General features: G+C 50.6%; 1 protein-coding gene across 1 annotated transcript; it reads right to left on the minus strand.

Moving 5' to 3' along the window:
- Window positions 1–1,560: 1,560 nt before the first annotated feature.
- On the minus strand, window positions 1,561–4,734 carry LOC116452632 (perilipin-3-like). The gene is made up of 7 exons (XM_032127267.1): window positions 4,658–4,734; window positions 3,782–3,970; window positions 3,412–3,494; window positions 2,925–3,180; window positions 2,388–2,587; window positions 2,125–2,253; window positions 1,561–2,022 (listed from the first exon to the last, which is right to left on the minus strand). The coding sequence occupies exons 1-7, from the start codon at window positions 4,722–4,724 to the stop codon at window positions 1,621–1,623; spliced, it is 1,326 nt and encodes a 441-aa protein (XP_031983158.1). The 5' UTR covers window positions 4,725–4,734; the 3' UTR covers window positions 1,561–1,620.
- Window positions 4,735–16,643: the final 11,909 nt, after the last annotated feature.

Raw genomic sequence — 16,643 nt, forward strand, 5'->3', positions numbered from 1 at the left:
ACAGCACTGGAGTTCCCAGCTGCAGCTACACAGGGTCCCACGAGCTGTGGGCCCAAGGCACAAGCAGCCAGGAATGTTCACAGTAAATAGGTTTAATGGCCATGCAAGAACACATCCCACTGATCCATGGGCAAAAGCAGCAGGATTCGCTGGGATAAGCGCTATGCTAACACAGATCAGACATGCTGCACTGACAATACCAAGTGCAGGAATGCCCAGCTATTCCTTAAAATTCACTTTTACAGTCAGGCAAGTTTAAATTTCAGGCATTCCTAGGTGGTAAGGAACAACTTTGCCAGTAAGAAGACAACACACTTGTTTACTTCCCACCAAGCAGCAGGACTGGCTCCAATATCCCCAATTCCCAGTCCCCCAGTTCAGCAGGAGTTACAGGAGGCAGAACTGCTGAGCTTTTCTCCTGAGAGCACACAGTGGAGGGATGACCCCTGCAATTTATCTCTCACACCTCAGCAACACCTTGGCCTGGCAACCTCATTTGCCTGATTATTTTGCCTTCAGCATGAACTGGTTGCTACAGGAGGAAGACACTTGTCTGGTACCAGGCATGCTGAGCTCAGGGAATCAGGATCCAAACCTTTCCTGCCTGAGGGATTTGTGTTGCATCAAGGAATAATTGCTGCCCAAACAGTCCTGCCTCAGCACAAAGCCTGGACACACAGGGGTGGAGGAGGAGCAGTGCTGCTGGAAAAGTGATCACTTTTACGTAAGAGAGGAGGAAGTTCCACCTCTTCAAACCCACATTCACCATCCACAAAAAAAGCCCCCTCCCCAGTCCCTGTTTCTGACCCTCATGGAATAATTTCAATTATCTTTAAATTAAAAAAATAACTCTGGAAGAAGCAGTACTCACATGAGAGCAGATTCCACTTCTGGTCTTGAAGACAGAAGGATGAGAAGCCAGGAGCAGAGCTTTTCATCTCTGAGTCCCACAGGCACCTGGTCCATTTCCGGGCCAGTCTGAGGGCACTGGGCTCCCCAGCCTCTTCCAAAGGGAGCTGGACACGGCACTGGAAGAGCTCTGAGCTCCCCAGAAACGCCTGGTCAGGAGAGGGCAGTGCTGACAGCAAGTGCCTGTCACCCACCCCCGGTGCCTCTCCATCAGAGAGGCCACAGCTCTCCCAGGCCAGTTCTCCCACACCTCCCATCCCACCAAGCTGAAGCCTTCCCCAGGCAGCAGCAGATAAACACAGGAGGAGAACTCAGCCTTGGAGGAGCAATGCCAAGGGATGCCAGGGCTCTGGCAGCTCCCCCAAGCATGGGACAGGACCAGCAGGGCCGCCAGGCTCGGGGGAGAGGAGGAATTAGAGCTTCCTAGGATGTCAGGGCTTACTGTGATCCTTTCTGTAGCACTGACTGCACCTCCTGAATCCCCGAGGGCACAGTGGAATTCCATCGAGGAATAGATGGGAAGAGTACAGTTCACACCCACTGAGCAATACTCACAGTCTTTGTCCAAGAGACACCAGAGCCAGGGGGTTTGTATGCAGCAGCTTTATTTTAAGCAGTTATGACCCAGTAGCAGCAGCTTTTAGGAAGACAGTTCTCTACACTTTACACTTACTGAGGGTTTAATGCCAACAGCAATTACTCTTTTCTCCTTTACATGGGGGTGCTGGAGGTTTCCAGATGCCCAGCTCCTGCTGCCTCTGCCCCCTTCTGGGAGGATCGATCCTCCTGGCAGGGTTCCTCCTCCTCCCTGGGGGAGAAGGGTCCCACCAGCCAGGACAGAGGAGTGTTGTGCTTCAGGTAATCCAGCAGCTCCTCCATGTACTCCTGGATCACAGCCAGCTTCCTCTGGCTCAAGACACTGCTGGACAAATCCTGGAAGGATTTTGCCACTGAGAAAGCAGCATGCAGCTCCTGGATGGCACTGAGAGCCTGTTTCACCTTGTCCTGCAGGCTGCAGGGAAGGCCCTGGATGGCAGCCACCACCCCACAGCAGGTGAGGTGCAGCTGCTGGGTGATCCTGCATGCCATGAGCAGGGTCAGAGACTCCATCTCCTGGGAGGAGGCAAGAAGGACAAGATCAGGAATAAGTCAGTTAATTAAAAAAAACCCCAAGGGGATAACCAGAGCCCTTTGCCTCCCTCCCCAGGAGGGCACCTCTGGCTCTGTAGGGCTTTCATCTCCACTCTCTTTGAGGTACTTCCTACTCCAGTCCAGCCACATCTGGTGTAGTTTCTCCTGCCCCTCCTGAAGCTTTTGATCAAATCCTTGCTTAAACGCCTCAATCTGTGGCAGGGGAAGATCAGAGTGTCAAGACAGACAGATTGGCTGGGGAATTGCAAAGCTTTTCAGCACAGCAATGAAGGGGAGAAAAGACCAAGGCTTTGGTCCCCTCCTGCCAGGATCTGGGCTCTACCTACCAGCTCGATGATGCAGTGGAGCTGTGCCAGGGCCCCCTGCATGCCCTGCCAAGCCTGCTTCATCCTGGCTGTGGAGTGCAGGTGGGCAAAGAGGCGAAGCTCCTCCGAGAGAGAGCCCAGGCGCACAAAGTACCTCCTCTGCTCCCGCTGCTGCTCCAGGGGTGCCACGTCTGTGCCCTCCTCACACACTGCCAGCTGGGCTGGGGACACAGGCAGTGCCTGAGTCACCAGAGGTGCCACAGTAACAGGCTCACGAGATGCCAGACTGGGAGCCAGGTACTCTCCAGTGTGGCACCAGCACAGGGTGCCCAGAGAAGCTGGGCAAGGGTCCCTGGAAATGTCCAAGGCCAGGCTGGACAGGGCTTGGAGCAACCTGGGAGAGTGGAAGGTGTCCCTGCCCATGGTGAGAAGCCCAAAATGAGCATTAAGGTCCCTTCCAGCCCAAACCATTCTGGGATTCTCTTCTTCCCATTAGCCCCATTCCAGAGTAGTGGGGTGAGGAATGGGGCTGACCATCCCCAGACACCCCTTCCTTACCTAGTTCATCATTTCCAATAGGGAGAGAGCCACCTTCTGCTCTCCCCAGCACAGCCTCTGCTCCACAGACACCTGTGTGTCCCACTCCAGGCTCCAGAACCACCCCAGCAGTGCTGGGCACCGTGGGTCTGGCATCCCCCATGCTGCTCTGCAGAGCCTCCTTGGTAACATCCATCACCTCCAGCACTTTGCTGCTCACAGCATCCTTCACATCAGCCACTCTGGATGACATCAGCTCCTTCGTGTCAGAGAGAATCTGGGGAAGAGGAGGAATGGCAGATAATGCAGTGGGTTGTGTCTTACACCGAAATTCTGAACTGCACCAAGAGGACAAATAGCACAGTGTCAGGTGAGTGTTCACTCTTGTAGGAACTTGCATCGCACACTCAGGTCCTCACACAAGAGCCTACATCACTCCCAGGCTTAGAAACCCCCCAAGAACCAGGCCCCTCTGCCTGCCAGGGACAGCATAGCCTTGAATTCTTACCTGTTCCACTGGCTTTTGAAAGAGTGGCAGCTTCTCCCCCAGTTTCTCCAAACCCTTGGAAGCATACTCACTCGCTGCAGCAACTGAAGAGAGAACCAAAAAAAGTATCAAAACTTGGTTTTCTGCAATTTCACCTCAAGTTCCATCTTGCAAAAATCAGTTTCAGGGAGGTCAGCATCAGAGCCAATCCCCAAGTCTCCATCACACCGCTGGGATCAGGGCTCAGCTTTAGCCTTATTTAGAAGCCAGGAGCTGTCCCTTCACTGTGGTGATGGAGAGGTGCATTTCTTCATCCCAGCACTCCTCCCAGGTGTGGAAGGAGCCAGGGAGTCCCTCCCAGGCAGGGGCCCGCCCTTCCCCAGGGCATTACCGTGGGGCTCCAGGGTGGCTAGCACTGGCTGCACACAGCTGGCCGTGGCCTCGGTCACACTCTGCACTCCTTTCTCTGCAGCATCACACACAGACCTCAGGTAGGGGTGGCTCTCCTTGGTGGAGGCATAAGCAGCAGAAACCACATCACAGGCAGAGCTCACCAGGCTCAGATTGGCCAACTCCTTCACTGCAGCCTGGAAGAGCAAAGAAAAATGCAGCCATGAAGCTCCAACCATGGCCCTGAGCAGTTCTGCCCTGAAATTCCCTGTTTGGGGGGAGATGTCACCAAATCACCTGGCCTGGCTGAGGAAGAAACTCTTGCCTTGCTCACACACTTAATTAAATCCATAACTCAGCTGTGACATGAGCTGGGAAGCTTTGGCATTAATGATGGACCACCCCAGGAAAATTTTCCTCTAACACAAAGAACATCCAAGTTTGGGGGCAAGCTCAATTCTTCTGCCACATACCCATCTCCAGTTCACCTGGAATGATTATCCAACAAGCCAATGTCCCAGGAAAAGCCCCACCAGGCAGGGCTGAGTTGGTTTTAAGCTAACAGGCTTCACCCTCGCCTGCAGGGATGCTGCTGGTCACAAGAGCAGCAGGTCTCAGGGATGCTGGAACATTGGAATCTTTCCATAGGAGCACTGCTTGCAGCAAGCCAGAATCTTGAGTTAGAGAAACATCTTTCCTAGCCAAGAACCAGCCAGTTTTGCTTAGCCTAAGAGGCTACAGGGACTTTAGGCTCACATTTCTGTATACGTTGTCACCCAGAAGCTGCAGGACACCGCCTGAGCAGAGGAAACTCCTCCTTTTTGAGGGCTCCCCTCAGCCACAGCAGGGCCACCTCCCCACACCCCACAGGGAGCACCTACCTCCTCCTCCGTCTCTGGGGGGCTCTGGACAACCTCCTCCTTGTCAGGCATAGCAGAGGCCATGGCAGCTGGACTGCAAGGAACACCAAGGCTTTAGGGAGAGATCCCCCTTCCAAGGGGACGCTTCCCTCTAAGGTCATAAAAGAGAGAAGTTCCTTTACTCCCTATTCAGGGGAAACCCCTGAAATGGCCTCATAGGAGGGGATCTGTGCCACTTGCAAATCTACCTGGTTTCAAGTGGTTTATGATGATCAAAGGAACAAGGAGGACGTTCTTCCCTCACCCCAGAGACCAAATATTATCCATATATTTAGGAGAGGCACAAGGTATCTCCTTCCTTCCCACCGAGGAATTCTTGAACAAACAAAATAACAACAGCAGAACTGGGGGAAAACAGAGCTCAAGGCTCTGCCCTGCTGTTATCACACCCCAACACCTGAATATTCCCCCTGCAAATTCCAGAACAGGACCTTTTTTACCTGCAGGAAGTGAGCAAACCACCAGCAAGGAAGAACCAAACACCCACCATGCCCCATCACCCCCTCCTGCCTTTTTATAGTGCCCAGGATGGGGTGAGGAGGGACCCTCAGGGCCTGGCAGCTCTGGGGAGCAGCAGGAAGGATCCAGTCCCTGTCCTGGCCGATTAGAGGGGATTAGGACTGAAATGGGCCCTGCTGTGGCTCGTTAATTACTCTGTAATTAGGCAGGTACACCTTGCCATGTGTAAAGCAGCTTCACCTGGAGGCTTCCATTCCATCAGCAATGACTGTGGGAATGTGCAAAGCAGTTTCCCGTTCCTAATTAGTGATATTTAATGATTAATCATGTTCCTAGATTAGGGATGAGCAATAAGATTTTGGGTTATTTAAAGGGAACTTAATCTCTAAATTTGAGGTGCCACAATCCTGTGCTAGCCACGTTCAGGGGTCTGTGACCAGGTGTGTACAGGTCTCCTTTTGTCCCTGCATTCTGAGCATTGCAAGAAATTGAGTTTATTTATTTATTAAAATGGTTTTTCTGATGGCAGACACTAAGTACCAAAGATCACCGTTTTTACACTAAATATATGGCATTATCTGTGCTTTCTCAGGCACTTTTAATGGTAAACTCAGTGTTAGAAAAAGATAAAAAAACCACTTTGGGATGGCCCTGGCTGCACGAAGATGCAGTTTGCTGGGTGAGGAGCCTGGGTGATTGTGAGGCTGCCAAACAAACCTGTTTTAATGGCCATGGAGCTGCTGCAAGCACAATGCTGGAGGCTCATGCAGGAAATCCGGGGGTTGTGACACACTGTCCCTTATCAGAGCTCACTCTCACCATAACAGAGGCCACCAGAGTAATCACTGAAATGTCTCAGGATGTTCCCTGGGGTCTGTGCTGCAGGAGAGGGAAAAAAAAAACCCAAGTACACCCTGTCCTCCAGACAAGCCCTGGAGCAGTGCTGAAGTGCTGCTGGAGGATCCACCAGCCCGGAACACCTGGAGGGAGGAGCAGTGGTTGTGCTTTGCCTCGAGGTTTGTCTTTCTGGTTTGGGCTGTGACAGCAGCAGCCCTGGAATGTGTCACCCTCCAGCACAGAGCTCCCACTGCTCAGCTCTCACTGCTCCTGCAAGGCTTTGGATGACCAGGCAGTCACCTCATACAGGGACTAAAAGGTCCTTGGTGGCCTGAGATGTCCAGGCAGTCCCTTCTGCCTGCAGCAGTAACAGCCTCGAGTTCCACCAGGGGAGGTTGAGGTTGGATATTGGGAAAAATTTCCTTGCCCAGAGGGTGGTCAGGCATTAGAACAGCTGCCCAGGGCACTGATGGAATCACCGTCCCTGCAAGTGCTCAGAAAAGCTGTGGGTGTGGGGCCTGGGGACATGGTTTGGTGGTGGAGCTGGCAGTGCTGGGGGAATGGTTGGACTGGATGATCTTAAGTGCCTTTTCCACCCTTCATAATTCCATGATTCCATGCTTATGATTCCACCTTCTAAGGATGTTTACAGGGCAAATTGGATTTTGAACCTGTGGAAATGGGAGCTCCCGTGTTCCTGAGGATGAGCTCCATCTGGCTCATCAGCACAGCACAAGCCACAGCCCCAAGGCTGCCAGAGCTCCAGGAGCATTTGGACAGTGCCCTCAGGGATGCACAGGGTGGGACTGTTGGGGTGTCTGGACTCCATGATCCTTGTGGGTCCCTTCCAGCTCAGGATATTCCATGATCCTATGAGAGAAAAATGGCACGGGAAGAGGCCAAAACAGGCATTGGCTGCACCTTTTTCCCATAATCCACACAATTTCAGCCAAGTTCTCAGCACTACAGGCTGGTTCTCACCTGGGTCTCTCTGCAGCTACAACCCCCTCAGGGGGTGCATTTGTGTGTGTGTGGCTGGGGGGGGGTCTCTCTTCCCTGCTGAGACCACCTGTTTTGAAGGAAAGGCACCACCCAAGGCAGGGGCAGGGAGAGAGAGGTGCTGTGGTGCTGGGAAGGGCACAAGTTGTGTGTAAATCCAGGACAGAATTGATGGGAGGGGACTCCACCAGGTCCTGGCAGCTGTTGGTGCTGGAGGAACGGGAGAAGCCACCAGCTCGGTCAGTGCCAGAGGTGCCAGGGAAGTTTGGGCTGTAAATTAATCACCATTGCTGTGCTGATGGCTGCACTGGTGTTTGAAGCCCAGAGAGCTCCTGTGGAAGAGCAGGAGCACAGCCTGTGGATGCTGTATCCATGACAACAGCTCCTTCCACCCTCAGCCGTCTCACAGCAATTGGAACTGGCCATCCCAGTGCTAATGATGGGAATGGAGAGGCAGGAGCACTGGGCTGGCCTTGAGGACGGTGGGACTGAGTCCTCAGCCCTGCCAGCTGCCTGTGGGGTGACTCTGTCTGAGGCTGTTGGGTTTTGTGTCTCAGCTCCTCCACCTTTCAAATGGGGTCCATGGGTTTGACCTTTTCCCACAACAGGCTTTGGGATCTGCTGATGCCAAGTGCCAGGTGAGAGCTGGGGCTACTGATAGTGAACTCCACACTCACCACTGGGAAAGCACGTCCTGCTTGAGTCACAGCCCCCTCAGCCAGAGAAATAAGAGTTGCCCAGAGCAGATCTGGCCAGCACAAGTTGCCAAATCCTTGGAGGAGGAGGCACAGCCAGTCTCTGATGTAGCAGGAGCTCGTGCAGGAGCAAGGTGGGAGCAGAGCTGCCAGGAGGTCAGGCTGGGCTCTGCTCTCCATCCCATCCTGCTCCTCCTCCAGACACCTGGGGGAAATACATCCAGCAAGGGCATGAAACCTTCTGGAGTGGGTCCAGAGGAGGCACCAAGGCGATCAGAGGGATGGAGCTTCTCCTCACAGCTCTTCCTCCTGCTGTGAGGAAAAGCTGAGAGAGTTGGGATTGTTCAGCCTGGAAAAGAGAAGGCTCTGGGGTGATCTAATGACAGCCTTCCAGTGCCTGAAGGAGCCAACAGGAAAGATGGAGGGAAACTATTGACAAGCGCCTGGAGTGACAAGGGGGAATGGCCTCAAAGTGACAGAGAGTAGGTTTGGATTGGATATTGGGAGGGAATTGTTCCCTGGGAGGGAATTGTTCCCTGTGAGGGTGGGCAGGCCCTGGCACAGGGTGCCCAGAGAAGCTGTGGCTGCCCCTGGATCCCTGGCAGTGTCCAAGGCCAGCTTGGATGGGGCTTGGAGCAGCCTGGGACAGTGGGAGGTGTCCCTGGGGTCTGGAGGAGCTTTAAGGTCCTTCTCAACCCGTCCTGGGATGATTCTATGATGAAACAGGTGCCTGTCCCCTGAGAAGGTGCCTTCCACCAGCATCCCTTGTAGCTGGACCACTGGACAAGTTCTGGCCGCAGCAGGCACAGGGGGACACCCATAGGAGACCATCCACACCCCTCCAAGAGCATCCTTAGAGACTGACACCTGGCTCAGTGCTTGCATTTGGAGGGTTTGCGTGGTGCACGTGCACAGAGGGGCTCACAAAGCAGAAGAGGAGCTCTGGGTGCCCCTCTGCCCCACAACACACTTGCTTAGAGTGTCCTGGCCTCTTTCAATCACCTCTGTACCATGCCGTCAGCAGGTGGCATATATTTGAAGAGGGTGACCAGCAAACTGTCATAAACACCCCTCAGAAATATTATTTGAAGTCCTTTCCATAAAAAGAAACTGGAGCTTGATGTATGTGCAGAGCACAAAGAATGGGCTCCAGCAGCACATTTTGAAAATCACTGCTTTAGGCAATCTCCTTAGCAGCTTGTTAGATGTTTTATAAGTGTCCTTCCCAGCTCCAAAAGAAATAATACCACTAATGATTGTGTCAGATACAAAATAATTTCACAGCCTTTTTTGTCTGCGAGCTTTCCAATTTCAATAAATCACGTGCCCCTCTCTGCAGCTGAAGGAATCCAAAGCCCTTAGAGCAGGCAGCTTGGCTGGGAAAGAAAATAAAAATAGGAAGGACACTGGGGCCATTTTTTTCCTGTATTTATTCCAGCAATATTTTGTTTGCCTTAGCAAGTCAGGCCTTGCTGAGCTGCGATTCCTGCTCCCACCAGCGCAGCTGTGCGCTCCCGGGGTCCCACGGGGAAGGGCTGGAGAGGGAAAATGAGGGAATCTGCACACCCCTGCTTGTTTCACCGGCTTGCAGAGTGGACTGGCATCCCTGAGAGGGCTGGGGAACATCCCAGCTCCCCAGGGGAGGGGTGGGAGCTGTGCCGTGACGGATCTCCTGCCACATCCCAGGGAAGGGATTTGCACTGCTGAGGGGCTAGGGGAGGGCTTTGAGCAGAGAACTGTGGGGACCTGTAAGCTCCCTGTAAATCCCAATGCCCGGGAGATTGTCCTTGTGGACACAGCCACACCTGGGTGACAGCACCAATCCACCAGGAAAAGCTTTCCTGCCGGTGATGTCCTTGGGGACGGCCGGGATGAAGCAGGGCAGCAAGGACACGAGTGCCTTTGTGCTTTACCTCTTGGATTTAAAGATGGGATATTGTATAGGGGAAGTAGAAAACTCCTTTCACACCTCCCTTGAATCATAAAATCACGGAATGGTTTGGGCTGGAAGGAGCCTTAAAGCTCATCTTATTCCAGCTTCCCTAAAGCGACACCTTGTGCTATCCCAATTTGCTCCAAGCCCCAGCCAACCTGTCCTTGGACACTTCCAGGGATGGGGCAATGGTGAATTTCCTTCTAACAGAATAATTGCAACCCAGGCCAGAGTTATTTTAAATACCCAGAAACAATCAGTAAAAATTCAAATTTCCGGGAAATGTGCATTTCCAGTCTTTTGGAACTCCCTGTTGAATTTTCACTGGGAGTTATGGGGGAAAGGACCCAGGAAACACTTGTTTGCAAACAGGAATTAAACGAGATGCATTGAAAAGAGCAGAGGACGGTGACTTTCCAGTGCCCAATGCAGTTCCAGACCATGAATAAATAACACACACCACCCTTCCTGTGCTGCTTGCACCCACCTGCTCCTGCCCTGAGTAACAGCAAAGATCTCTCCAGACTCTTGCACAAAGCAGGGTAAGGCCAGAAGTTCTCTGCCTTGGTGCTCCAGAGGCCTGTGGAGCACTTGAGGAGAAGCACAATCCCCTGTGTCCCTTGGCCACACACTGTCCCCACACAGTGGCTGATGGAGCAGGTTTAGTCTCATGACTAACTATTCCAGGTCCTGGCTAAGCTCCACCTGGGATTTGCACACTCTCCACCCAATTCTCCGCTGGCTGCTGCACTCCCAGCTCACGCAGCGATGTCTCCATCACTTAGGATGCTTCCACTGCCTTTCTCTTAGCCAGCTGCCTATTTTTGTAACATTTTGCAAGAATTTCATTACCTTTGAGACCTTTCCCGTGCTCTGTGAGACCTGATTGAAATTTAGTAATGGATGCAGAAAGCTCAGCTAAAACACCCAAAGGAGACAGTTACTCTGCAATGTGAAATAACATCTGATCCATCGTTTATCCACAAGCAATTATGATTTTTCCTTATTGCTGACTGATGTAATTTTGAGAAATTTATTCCAGTCCTGTATGGCCCCTCATTTTCCATTGAAATTCCTGGAGTACCTGGCACCACCAGGGAGATGATCCCACTCAAGACCTGCCAGGGACCCCTCTCTGGGCAGAGCAGCAGCCTCAGCTCACCATCTTTTCAGTTTGTCTACAAAATAAAAAATATAGCTCAAATGAGAAAGAAAAGCTCAGAAAGCACACCATTAACTAAATTTTGTGTGTGCATGTGTGTGTGTGTGTGTATTTAAGCTTTTCACTGTTAAAGCTGGCCCTGAACTCCTGGGCTTTGCTCCAGAGGTGAGTGGGTAACTCAGGAGTGATGATCTTCAGACCCCTTCCTCAGTGCTTCCACTGCCCTGCTCTGGGTTTGGGTCTTATCTTGCTTATTCCCCTGGCACAAGTTGTGATAAACCCCCAGAAAATCCCTGTTCCCTTCATCCACCGTCACTGTCTCGGGGTCCCTCACACCGATCCCTCTTAGTCCATGGAAAGTGTGGCATGCTTCTCCCAGGTAGAAGAGACTCCCAGCAGCTGCAGGCTGGGATGGATAAGAGTGGTTGGGGCAATTTGGTGTTTTGAATCCTCCCATTTATTATCCTTTCTCTTTGTATTTTGGAAATCACCTGACCATTCCTGTCCTTCAGACTGTACCACTGGCTGATCCCAAGAAGAAGCCTGTTTTCCCCAAGGCATGGCTTGAGGCTTTCATGGGAAGATGATGGTGAAACGTAGCATCCTGGAGGTCTGGAAACATCATTTTATAGAGGATGTGTCGTGCCCCTCGGCAGGGAGACCACAGGATTGTGTGGGTGGCTCTGAATGAAGGCTGTCCAGTCGAATTCCAGCTGCCCAACCCAAACTCTGAGGCTTTCAACTGCCACAGAACACTTGGAATGTGCTGCCACCATTTAAATGCAGCTGGGAGATTAATTTCAATTTGCAGTTTAATGGCATCAGGGTCAGGATGAACCACAGCCATCCCCCGTGCCCTCCAGCTGGAGCTCCAGTGCCAGGTGTTACTTGCAGAATTCCAGGAGGGTTTTGGGAATATCACTGCCATGGAAGCAGCAGCAGGAGGGTTTTGGGAATATCACTGGTCTGGAAGCAGCAGGAAGGTTTTGGGAATATCACTGCCATGGAAGCAGCAGCCTGTGCACCAGCCCAGCTATTTTGCATTTGAATTTCAGACCTGGTGGCCTGAGGGCTAAAAGAGTTTTAATGCTTGGTTCTGCAAATAAACATCCAATCTTAACGATGCCAGGCACTCGAGATCGCTTAGAAATGTAGGAGTATTATGGGATAACCTGATGCAATCAAAGGTAACTTGCCTGTAACACTCACAGATTGCTTTCCCATGTCCCACCAGCTTTTTCATTGCTTTTTTTAGTGGTTTGGATTTTTGAAGGCAGAAGTTCAAGGTGTTACAGCTGACTTTAGAGTGAGGCCTTCAGCTCCAAACAGGGATTTTCCAGCAGCCCCTTTCCAAGCCATGGCTTCGTGGCCATCCTGCCCCAGCACCCTGCAGGATACTCCGGGAGGAGAAGGTGCATTTTCCTTGCTGCTGTAAATCTCCTTTCTGAGTGCCTGGAGGCGCAGAGCTCCGGTGATGGCAGCGGTGAGCCGTGGCCAGGAGCTCCTCTCCCTGCTCCATGGGATTGCAGACTTTTCCAGAAGCCCCTGTATTCCAGGGAGCTGTGCTGGGGCTCTGCCCACAGCCCACCAGGTGCTGGTGTTTTATTCCAGTGGTGCTCTCAAGGAGCCTTTGTTTGCATGATTATCCCAAGCAGTGGGATAGGACTGCCCTACTTTGCCTCCCATAAAAATAGCACCGAAATAAGGTTTGATCTTTTTCCAGCCACGGAAATAATTGGGAGCTGTTTGCTTCCATGCTCTTCCCAGTCAGTTGTTGGAGCTATTTTAAAATTATTCTTTCAGTGCCTTTTTTTTTTTTTCTGATGGGGTCACTGAGATTGGTGGTAAATCTAGATACACCTGTCAAAATACCTTTCTTTTCTCACTAACAGAACACATTGTATTAGATGTTGCAGCATTAGTGTATTTTAATATGTATCCCTTTCTTTTGCTATTCTCTAAAGTAGTTGGAGGATGCAATTTTCAAATCTTTTATTGTACAGCCTTTTATCAAACTGTCTCCATAGCTGCTGCTTTTTTTTTTGAAATCAGATTTCTCTCTCACAGGATCAGATCTGAAATCATTTGTTACATTCCTTGCATTTCTCATTTCTAAAGACAGACATTGCTTTTTTACACAGTTTCTGGGGGGCTTTTTGAGGCTTTTGTACTTCTTTTCTCCTCTTTTAATATTGATTCTAATGTTTGTCAGACTATTTTATTTCTGCCTTCTCTGTTCTCTGCTTTTTTGATCTTTCCTGCTGGTGCTTCCCTATGAGTTTTGTAACTAAATTTCTTTAATTTCCAATTGATGTCCTTTCTTTAAGTACTGTTGATACAGAAGAAAAGCAGAAGAAACATGATAGATTTTCTGCTGATTTGACAGTCTAATGAGAGATAGAACAAGCCACACACTCCGGCTCCTCATAAATCCTACAGGTTCCTTGTAATGGGAAGAGAATTGTCTGAAAAACACGAATGACATCCAGGGAACATCATCAAGATGTGGATCCAGTCAAGCCAGATTGGGAATGTAAATAAATTGCTTTAAAAAGTGGATCTCTCTTTCAGGAATCATAGAATCATGGAATATCCTGAGCTGAAGGAACCCACAAACAACATCCAGTCCAACTCCTGGCCCTGCACAGACACCCCAACAATCCCCCCCTGTGCCTGGAGCATTGTCCAAAAGGAGGGGAACTGGAGTGCCTTCCAGCAGACTCTGATGTGGTGTATTTAGGTCTGGGTAGAGACGGATCTCTTCACTCTATCCCCACAAGAATTTAGGAAGAGGGATTTGTCACACAGTGGGCTGAAATTCCAACTCCAATAATAGAGTCGCTGAAGAGCGATGTGAAAAATTAATGAGCAGTTTAGAAAAACTCAGTATCCAGCTGCTGAGGGAGGCTGGGCTGCTCGTGCCCAGCTGCTGCTGGTTCCATTTCTCGTGCTCTGCTTGTTCCTTCCATTCCTCACCACCCTCTTTGTTTTGCCTGGGTCTTTTCTTCATGTCCCCCTGCAACACAACTGGGCTGGGGCGGGGAGAGTAGCCCAGGGTCATGGAGGGGCTCTCATAAACCATTTCTCCTTCACTGTTCAATCCATGAAATCTGTATTTGCAGCACTGATGTGGAACGGAGAGTTTGGGCCACGCTGTGCTCACACACACAAGATGTGGTTGTGCAAAAACCCTCTGGGCAGGGCAGGGCAGGGCAGCAAGCAGGAGAAATGTCAGGAAACCACGAGCTATTGCTAAAAAATCCAGTCAGGAGTGGCCAGTTGTCCTGGGTTGCAGTGTATCCTATTACCATCCTCATGAGCTGTTGAAATCAGGTGGGGCAGTGTTTCCTTGCCTCCTCCCCCCAGACTATCTTTCTGTTAATGGCCCATCATTGTCCTGCCACATGACTCAGAGATAACTCCCTCCGGACTATCTTCTGTTAATGAGCCTAATCAACACTTGGCCTCATGACTCATGACCCCATTGTGAGATGCTCCACCCAGAGGGAGGAACCAAGCATCCCATCCTGGATATAATCTGAGATTCTGAACACCAGAGACAACCTTTCCACTGCATTTCCAGAGGACAGGAGCTACACAGCCACCACTGGACCTTCTGAGGAAGAGCAGACCCTTTTTTCTACAGGATCACCGCTTCAGAGGACTGCAGCCACCATTCCACCAGACTGCTACCACCACCCTGCCTAACAGGGACTCGGGTTATATCCTGACTCTGTCGGTTTGAAACAGTGTTTTCTTTTAGTTTTTTTTCCCTTTTCTTTAATTTCCCCATTAAATTGTTACTCTGACTTGGTGCCTCCCACTGGTTTGTTTTCAAACTAGTACACCAGTGCATGGCAGGGAGCTTGGAAACGTCCCAGCCACGCCGAGATGTCAAGCTGGGGACAGCATCACCTCCCCTCAGTGGGTGAGAGGAGCAGGGAGAGCTGACAGCAGAGGTGACAGGCTGGGAATGCCCTGGAAGGACAGGCATTGCCTGTGCTCACTCTGGAGCAGCAAAGCAAAAAGAGCTGCTCTCCGTGCAGTAATTCCAGCCAGGAAAGGCATGGAATATTTTTATTTTCCAAAATGCTGAACTTCCCCATGCCCCAGCACCATCTCCCCAGAGCCCCCTTGGCTCAAGAGCTGCTTATTTTAAACCATCCTCTCCTCCGTGTTAAAGGGAAAGTGCCAGGGCTCCCAAAGGAAAACCCGAGTAGCAATACGACCTTTTAAAAGGGCTGTTTTCTGTGTAAGGAAACCAAACCAGCCATAGAGAAATTGTTCCCTGAGGAACAGGAACGTCCTGAGTCCTTCCCTCCACATTTCCAAGAATCACAACCCTTGCTGCTGATCAGGCACAGCCTCCATCCATTCCTCGCTTTCTCATTTAAGAGCCTGTTTGAAGAAAGTTCTAACTCAGCTGCTGGGGATGGAGCAAAGGAGGAAGTGACAGGAATGTGTCACACTTGGGGATTCTGCTGGAAGATGCCGCTTGCAAACAGTCTCTTCTCTCAGCCCAGGTGCCTTGGCAAGCCTGGCCTGCCCCTCCCTGAGGACTCATCCAAAGGCAAGAATAAACACTGCACTCAACAAGCCCAAGGGAGGGGAGGCTTCCACCACCTTCCCCTGCAACTTCCCCATTCTCTTTAGATGGAGGAAAAAGAATAAAAGGGGGAAAAAAATGGATTTTATAAAATCATAAGATGATGTCACTTTTTTGCTTAGGAGAGAATTTTAGATTTGGGTTCTTTTGCACATCTGCTGCCTATGTTTAATTAAAAATAACAAAATGGAGTTTCCTTTATGAAGGCTGGAGGTGGCACATGCCCCAGCTGTGCCAAACAACCATAAAATTTGGGTTTTACCAGAGGTTCCAGTGCCCAAAGTGATGGGCAGTGAGACATACCCAGAGTCCTGCGAAGCCCTCACCCCCACATGAGCCTTTTCATCATCCAGGAGTCCAGGATTTCAGTTTAAATTATTTTAATGGTTTGGGTTCAGCTGAGAGGCTGATGAACAGCCCAAAGCCAGAACTGTCCTGGTTCTTCTTGTCCCAACCCTGCTGCATCGTGCTCAGAGCCCTGATTCACTGAAGTGCAGCTGGCCCAGGGCCCCAGCCACGCTCTGAGCTCCAGCAGTGCCCAGAAAAACAAATCCTGGTAGAAAATTGATTTCCTCAGAGGCAAAAGAAGCTGGCCCAGAAGTTTCCAAGCAGGAGCTGCTCTGTAAAAGTCAGGAGGCACGGAGATATCCAGCTTGAGGGAGTTAAAGCAAGAGGGAGTGCAGTTGTTCAGAGAGGGTTTGGTGAGAGATTTGCTGCTTTTTTTCTACCAAACCTCCAGAGTTTGGTGTGTTTGCAAAGCTCCTGCTCTGGTAGAGTGGCACATGACCATTGTCCATCTCTCAAGAGAGGAAGCACAGGAGAAAGAGGTGCCTGTGTAGAAAATCTTGACATTTCCTGCAAAGCAATGGATTGCTTGGGTGTCACTATTGTAAAAATAAATAAATAAATAGTAGTTATTATTATTGTTGTTGTTGTTATTATTATTATTATAGCAGGGTGGAGGGAAGGGCAAGGGCTCCCTGCTTCTTGCAGCAATGGGAGCACAGGTGCCCAAAACCTGGCTGGCCACAAGCTTCCCTGAACTTGGAGAACTGCTGAGGATGCTGAAAAGCCCCTCCACTCCAGAGCCCTGCAGCCAAAACTGTCTCCAAGAGCAAGACAACCAAATTCCCTTTGAAAAGATCAAAGGGCAAAACCTCACTTAAAAATGCTCGAAGTATTTTAGGGCATTTTTCTTTTAAATCTTTTTTCTCGCTCAAAACCATTCACTGAACCTCACCCTGGGCCGTTT

Source organism: Corvus moneduloides, chromosome 17, assembly GCF_009650955.1.
Source record: "Corvus moneduloides isolate bCorMon1 chromosome 17, bCorMon1.pri, whole genome shotgun sequence".
NCBI classification, from domain to species: domain Eukaryota; kingdom Metazoa; phylum Chordata; class Aves; order Passeriformes; family Corvidae; genus Corvus; species Corvus moneduloides.